Source organism: Schistocerca gregaria, chromosome 2 (assembly GCF_023897955.1).
Source record: "Schistocerca gregaria isolate iqSchGreg1 chromosome 2, iqSchGreg1.2, whole genome shotgun sequence".
In the NCBI taxonomy this organism is placed as follows: Eukaryota; Metazoa; Arthropoda; class Insecta; order Orthoptera; family Acrididae; genus Schistocerca; species Schistocerca gregaria.
This window is the reverse complement of record NC_064921.1, coordinates 593,816,606-593,824,858: the sequence shown is the minus strand read 5'-3', so window position 1 is coordinate 593,824,858 and position 8,253 is coordinate 593,816,606. Positions and strand designations below refer to the sequence as shown.

Here is an 8,253-nt window from a genome sequence, read left to right as displayed (position 1 = left end):
AAAATGAAGAAAAGCAAATTGTTCCTGATTTCGAGTTTCACAAAAAACTAAGTGTTGAGTCAGTCATTACAAAAAGAAATAACGTTGTTAGCGATATACTTCAGAATGGCGAGTCAATGAATCGACAATCGACATTCTCTTACAATGTGATATTAATCAAAGTTGTAACGGTGATTTTTCTAATTCAAGACGATCAATAGGCGATAAAACCAGATATTTGAACCAAATTGTATTTTACTGTAAACTTTTAAATGGTCAATCAACTTTGTATGATTTTCTAGTATACTCCTGTAGCACCAGTGCTGTTATTTGTGCACCATGTAAATTGTTTGGAGGTAGCCGTAAGTGCTACTAATGGTATTGTAGATTGGAAAAATATTTCTATTTCTTAACAAGAAAAATGTCACTTGGAACGATAGATAATCATTTCGAGTCATATGTTCAGACAGAAAAAAATGTCTGGCACAGTGTGTTGAAGTGGGTATTTGCCGTAGTGAAGAAGCCCACAAGTCGTGGACTTCCCCTACTTGGACACGTTGAAAGATTCCATTAATTACATAATGGTCAGTTTATGATGTCTCTTGAACTTATAGCTGAGTTTGATCTTTTTCTCGCAGAGCACATTGAACGATATGGAAACCCAGGGCAGGGACATACAAGTCATCTTTATTCAACAATCTGTGATGGAATAATAGAGCTTCTTTCTGAACGAATAAAAAGAATTATCATAAGTCAAATAAAACAGGCCAAATAATTCCTTATAACAGTCGATTCTACTGCGGACATTCCACATATTAATCAATTATCTTTCATATTAAGAGATGTGAACGAGAATGGTGAACCTGTTGAACGTTTCCTTCTGTTTTTACCAAACCCGGGACACAAGTCCAAAAACTTAGCTGAGACCGTATTAAAAGTCCTGTCTACAAATTCTATTGATATTACCGAGGCCACTGATATGAAAACGCAAGCAATATGTCAGGAACCTACACTGGTTTGCAGGCGCGTATTAAAGAACGAAAGTCGAAAGCGCATTATGTGCCTTGTGCAGCACATTCTTTGAATTTAGTCAGCACTAGTGCTGCAATCTATTGTGGGGAAGCATGTTCATTTTTCAATATAGTTCAAAATCTTTATAATTTTTTCTCTGCTTCTACACAGCGCAGGGATAAACTTTTTTCTTTCACGAAAGCAGGAAGTAAAACGGTAAAAAGCTTATCAAAAACACGTTGGCCAGCAAGAGAAGAAGCGTGTGTAAGTCTATATGAAAACTGGGAGGGCGTTGTCAATGCCCTCACACATATTGTCAATAATACGTTTGAAAAACCACTTGTGCGAAATAAGGCTTCAGCTTTATTGAATTAAACGGTGTTCATGATGACATTTTGGAAGGACATACTCCAGAGATTTAATAGTGTAAATCTAAAATTGAAAAGTGTAAATATTGATACTAGATTGCAAAGTGTAAATATTGATACTAAAATAGTGCATGGATAATATGAATAACTTGTAGGATAAATTGCATCTATTCGTGACATGTTCGACTATTATGAAAATAAATCCATGGAGATTGTGACCGATATAGACTATGAATGCACCTATAAAAGATCATGAAAACGTAAAGTTCATGATGACGAAGAAGCGGACTGAAGAAGGGATGATGCCATGTTATATTGAAGGGAGAGAGGGCAGGGAGTGGGCCTTTAAAAAACTTTGACCAACCCAGAAATGGATCCTGGAGCTACCTCTCATTCAAACTGACTATCCGTATTATCAGAACTTGCCTACTGAAAGCCAGGTATCGCAGCAGCAATTTGACAGCGATGTGTACCAAAAATACCTTGGTGAACAGATCGCGAGGATAATGGAGTTCGTGCAGAGACGGTTTGATAACATTTTTCCATACAAGTGACTTACAATTTGGTGCCACCCCCCACTCCCTCGTTTCGTTCGTACACTTTCATCTGTACCAGTTTTCGCAATTAGTTACGGTACTCACTGTATGCAAATCTTGCATTCGGGTGGCCCCAGCGCCCCTGGCCACGAGTTCAAGTCCCATGTAGTTTCCGTATTGTCTTCTTTTGTTACGTTTTTTCTTATTATTGCTACATTGCTTTGGACATCTGATGCTTGCACCCTCGTTCCCGAAGATAACTTTGTTTCTGTTATTATTACTTCATACGCTAAGGAGCTGGGGTGGACTAGGATTAGACTAGTATTACCAGTAGGTAATAGTGCTCTATTCACTGCAACACCTAGCGTTTGCTCAGCGACCCCTGCTGTTCAGACCACAGGATTACCTACTTTTGTACATATACAATTGTTTTAAATAACTCCATGGGGAAAAAGTTTGTTGGTGGGTATAAGACGTGGACATCTGGTGAACCAGTGGACCATTCCTCCCTTACATATCCCATTTTCACATAATACAGAGACGATTATAAACGAGTGCTATCGAGTTCGGTGGATCTATATTAAGTAAGACTGAGGCTGAAGAAGAACTTTCTAAGATAATTAGAGACCGGCTTATAAAAGAACTGATTAAAAGATTCACAGATTTGCGTGGAAATGTGTATATGTAAACAAATGTGCAACAGGTTACCGGTACGCGTTATAGCTCGGACAGCACTCATCTCACCCACAAATTTCTCTGCCCAAGATAACCCTCTGACGAATTCGTGTTCGTCACAGAGTTTTATGGTTAGTGTCCAGTTAATAGTGCGGGAAAACAAGACACAAGTAGCACAGCAGTGATTACTGCAGAAACCTTAGTGGGTGATGTATTCGGGATGCGAACTAGTAATTTTGGAAAATTGTCCTATATATTTACGAAAACTGAAGAGTTCAAAACTAGCAAATGAGATACGTTGTGTATTAATCGAAATATTTCTGGTTGTTACTTAGAGACCCAGTTCTTCCTTTTGTTGAAATCTTGCTTAATTTCGAGTTGACACGTCCTGCTGCTGTTTTTTGAACTGCTCAAGTAAGAGCATAACTTAACTGCAGTGTCACAGCAACTACAGTTCATTATGGAGCCATGGAATAAATTGTAAATTATGTATTACCACTAAACACCTATTACACTTCCATGTGAACAACAGACGTTTTGTTTGCGAAATACTGCCTTACCGTCGACGTTCTTTTATTTTTGCCTATAAACCAAGCGGGAAACTTAACACGGGGGTGCTAGTTTGTTATCTCGTGGGAAAAGTTAATATGTTGAAAAGCCAAATTGTGATTAGAGACTTCCGTCAATGAGTTTTACAGAAAAATTGTCAAAAATGATATTGTTAAGGATTTTCTTTTAATGCACTTTACAATGTAATCACTAGAATTAAATCACAAACAGGGAAATCCCAATGAATTCTCAATGTTGGCAACATGTCAAAAATTAGACGCTTGAATTTCTTGATTGGCAATTGCTCTGCGGGTTGAGTACCCGCAAGTGCACGAAATCATGATGCCTGTGGGACTTTGGTGTGTTTGTTAGAGGCTTTGCATCGCATTGCACATGTAAACAGTAGTCAATGCGATGTATGATACTGATGTAGTCCGTCACATTTACAAAATTGCGTACAGTGTAAGGAGGCATGGATCTCATTCCCATAAAAATAAAAGTTCGTCAAGAAATTTACCATCATAGTTAGTAAATACGGCATAATGACGAATTCTGCGTTACTTATCTAATGTTTTAAAATTTATTATACCTTGAGAAAGTGTCGGCTGAGGAGAAACACGAGAATGATCAAAGAAAAATACGGCGATTCGGACACAGCTACTAGTCCGGTCATTCTCGATTTAGAGAATTGGATGTCAGACCTTCCAGAAGAGTTGCAAAATTTGCCGATAATATGTCTGGCAATACCAGGTACATAAACTTTTTTCTTCTCAGAATATGTATGGAAAGTTGTGAATGACTAACGAATATACGTTAGACTTTTTTGTAGGCTGTATTAATCTTCCACTGAAGGTTACCTACAAATTGTTTATAAAAATGGCGTATAATAGTGTTCTGGTAAATCCAGTGAAATTTCCAAACCAAAGTATAATACAATTTGACATACTAACGTTTTTCATCGTTGCTGAAAATTGATGGTTCCAGAATTTTTATTTTGCGTGTTTCATACACCATTTGGTATATTTTCACAACTGTACCATGTATATTGTACTTTCATTCAAAATGTAACTGCTCTTTCTTTGAAGATATTTTGTATTGCAAGAGCATTGATTATTAAACTGTGCAATTAACATGATTTCTGTTAGCTATCTGTTTTTTCAGTCACTCATTCTTACCAGCTTCAGTGACTGTTAGTCGTCATACAAGTGCCCTAGGTATTCATACCAGTTTGCAGGTCATATTCTTTTTTTTTTAATTTTGTGTACCACTTTAAATGAGAGCCAATCTGCAAAGTGCATCACGTTGCTTACATAATCTGTTATATTCTATTTTCAGCCGAAAAGCAGTCTACAGTGTCAAGAAGAGGCAGTGTATCACACTATAAAACTCATTTAATGTGATACGTATTCCACAGGATCATTTCCTCAGATGGTGACTTTTCTGAACTCATCCTGTGGTACATTCAGCATGCCTTTTGAGACTTAAGTCACATGTGTGTTGTTTAATTTTATTCATTATTTTTTTAACTTCTTTCTACTCATGAGTAGACTATCTTCTGTTGCCATTATACATATTTTGTGTTCATTTCTTTCCACACGTTGGACTCTATTTTAAGCATGCGGTTGAGTTCTGTAGTAGCAGCACTGGGCTGCCCCCTAAAATATCTTTTCTATATATGCTAGTTTTAGAATTCATCCTTTTGAATATTCATATTACTTTCTTTGCCTGTATCATGATGAATGATTCTCCTTTTTCTTCTTCATATTCTATCCACCCTCTGTCGTGGCATCAAAGATATCTTCATTTATTGATGTACAGAATAGCCAAGAATTACCCTCTGAATGAAGTCTGATTCTGCTGATAAGGAATATTAAGAATGTTACTGTTATCAGCTCCGGCAACAGATCTGTTAATTTGTTATTATTTGGCAGGTACTCATGACTCCGGTAGCAGCTCTATTACTCGAATGTCACCCATTGCCCCGGATTCTGGACCCCTTGTGCGGAGATTGGGGAAGATATTTGGACCAATTGTTAAATTCCTGGTTTACAACTGGGTTGTCACTCAGCAAACGTCTCTTACTGAACAACTGAAATATGGTATCAGGTAATCACTGCAAATGTAACAACATATAAACCTCTGTAATAATGTGTAATTTCAAACACTGGATGTTTTTAAGTAGGTGACAAGACTTGCTTTCATATTTTTTTTAAAGTAATATTTATCTTTCACTGTGTCTTTCTCATTCTTTAAACTGACATGTTATTTTCGGTAACAACAAAGTTGTTTTGACCTTAGTGACTATGAGCCTATTTTTAGACAATTCAGCCAGAAAATTAAAAGGTGCTTTGTGTAGAAATAGCTGCTACATAATTCTCAAGTGAAAGTGTATTAAAATGGTCCGTGTTTTAAATAAAATAATCAGATTCCCACAATACTGCCTAATAACTTGTTCTTGACTATCTAGAAATGTCTCTTCTATCACTCATTCAATCTCTTAATTTTCTTGGATCACTTATTGCATTCAACATCCAGTAGGCCCCAGCATATACCAACAACAACAACAACAACAACAACAACAATTGTAAGAGCACAATTGCTATAAGGGGAAGCAATATATATTAAAGTGTCAATATAGCTCACAAGCATATATTTGTACTGCCTTTTGTGCCATAACTTTAACTACTGAACTTCCCATTTATATGAATAGACAGGTAGAATGTGACCATGACAATTTGTAGTACTTGGTTGCCCACCTTAATGTTACATGTGTGCTGTTTACTGTTCAACCCACATCATGTATATACCCACACTGTCTTCCATCATAGGTTGAAATGATATGCTTCACTGTGTAAATGAGTGAGTGACTGCATGTGAAGTGTGTTTTACATTTATTGTTTGAGATAGAAATGAAAGTGAAACATAATGCGTGCCTGTAGTTTACAACTGTTTACAGATACCAAATGGCTGTCAGATAAGTTACTTACATTTTTTCTAAAAATATTGCTCCTTTGTTCATCTGAATACCATTGAAGAATAAGTGGATCCCCATTTCAGTTAGTGTATTAATTTGTTCTGCTGATTGGCTTTGAGAAGCAAAAATTAGCAATCCACATTTTTCTTGTACTCATTTATGCTTTGTCCTAGTTTTTGCTACAGTACTCACTTTTTATGAGCATAATCTGTGTTACTCCATCAGTACACACAGTTTTAAATTAATTAAAAATTCCCAGTGAGTAAAGGAAGTTCTTATATTTCTATAGTTTCTTGGCAAAATATATTTTTTCTGCAATAAGAGCAAATTTATATATGTTTATTTTTTGCAGTGGTTCAGGGTACTGTTTTATTCAAAGATTTAAAGTTGTCGTGTTTCATGCTAAGAATTTATTTGTAGTGGCTTGTAAAATATATACGTTTGTTCTCTCTTTGTAACAGATATTTTGATTTGCGAGTTGCAACAAAGAAGAACTGTAAGGAACTTTACTTTGTACATGGTTTGTACGGCAGTGAGATAAGTTCGCTGTTACAAGAAGTGCGTGCATTTCTTGACACACATCAAGGAGAAGTGGTGATTCTTGACTTCCAACATTTTTATAATTTCTCAATTGAAGATCATAGTCAGCTTGTATCACTTTTGGATTGTATCTTTAATAGCATGATCTGTCCTGCTATTAGTGATGTGAAAAGTATTAGTCTTTCTTGGATGAGAGAGAAAGGGTTCCAAGTGATTGTAATATACAGGGATGCTGCAGGGCAAGGGTTTTGGCCAGCACGGCGCTGGCCTACTCCCTGGCCAGATACGACATCCCCACAGAAGATGCTTACCTTCCTCACAGAGACACTGAATCGTCGTCCAGCAGGATCTGGGTTTGTTAGTCAGTGTGTACTTACACCTAATGTAAAGTTTGTACTGTGTAATCCATTATCCACATTGAAGAAAACATGCGGTGACCCGTGCAACCGAGCTGTACTGCCTTGGATAGAAAAACAGTGCCCTGGTCCTGCTGGAATCAATGTCATCATAGCTGACTTCGTACACGCCGAAGGTTTCCCATTCACAGAGACAGTTATCCTGCTTAACCTAAGACTGTTGCAAAATAATCGAGAATCTGAGAAGACAAACTACGAAATGGAAATTTATAGCTCAGAAAATTAATATTGTAGACATGTGGGACAGCCGAAGTCAAGCACACAAAAGAACTTTAAGGTATGGCCTATATACTTGTCTGCCCCTATAGATAGAACTAATATTTATCTTGAAAAGAAGCCACTGATATGCAAAAAATGGCTTTTCTTGATCTTTGTATGTAAATAAGCACAAATAAAGGTATTAATCTTCACATGTTATTGAATAAGAATATTAATAAAATAATGATGATGGGTGTATGACACACACACACACACACACACACACACACACACACACACACACACACACACACACACACACAGTTGTCATAATTTATTTAATTTAATAATTCATTCAAAGCAGTTATACGGGACATTCCATGGTGACTCACGTTACATTTTGAAATAATCGGTGTTTTTATTGTTATCAGTCTACAAACCTATATTGTCTATTGTAGATAATCATTATAAATTGTGTTATTCTGCCAAAGATTTTGAAGTGTTGTTTAAGCAGGGAAGGGCATTAAAATTAAAGAACAAGAATGTAATTTGTTATGACTCATGTTACAAATTTGGGACATCCAATTCCTAATTTGCATTTTAGGTCAAAAGTGTCCTCAAACTATTAGGAGTATGGTTTTTATCACAGAAAATGTGTATTAGGTTGGCATTAAAATGACAGTTACAAATTTCTAAAAATATTTATACCCTGTGAAATATTGAAAAAGGTGTGTGACTCAATGTTACATAACTCATGTTACTTGCTACTTTTTTTCTGCTAGCAGACATATGAAAGTATGAAATAAGATAAACTTAACATTTCACACACTATGAAAAATTATAAGAGCATGGCATGTGGGAAAATGAACTGTCAATTCAATTAAGTCAGAGAACTGAAAATGTCCTCTTGTATTTACATGAGCAAGTGGATTAATTTTCTTTATAATTTCATCACATTTCAAAGGCCATTGCACAGATTAAGAATGAATTTCCAAAAAAACTGCATG

At 36.1% G+C, this 8,253-nt stretch overlaps 1 protein-coding gene across 2 annotated transcripts; it reads left to right on the top strand.

Moving 5' to 3' along the window:
* The first annotated feature begins 2,679 nt into the window (after positions 1-2,679).
* Positions 2,680-7,458, top strand: LOC126334489 (PI-PLC X domain-containing protein 3-like). 2 transcript variants are annotated; one of them, XM_049996845.1, is made up of 3 exons: positions 2,680-3,868; positions 5,050-5,224; positions 6,554-7,458. In XM_049996845.1, the coding sequence occupies exons 1-3, from the start codon at positions 3,742-3,744 to the stop codon at positions 7,272-7,274; spliced, it is 1,023 nt and encodes a 340-aa protein (XP_049852802.1). In that variant the 5' UTR covers positions 2,680-3,741; the 3' UTR covers positions 7,275-7,458. The 2 variants fall into 2 exon arrangements, with proteins under 2 accessions (XP_049852802.1, XP_049852805.1); XM_049996848.1 differs by lacking the exon at positions 2,680-3,868 and adding an exon at positions 4,068-4,135.
* Positions 7,459-8,253: the final 795 nt, after the last annotated feature.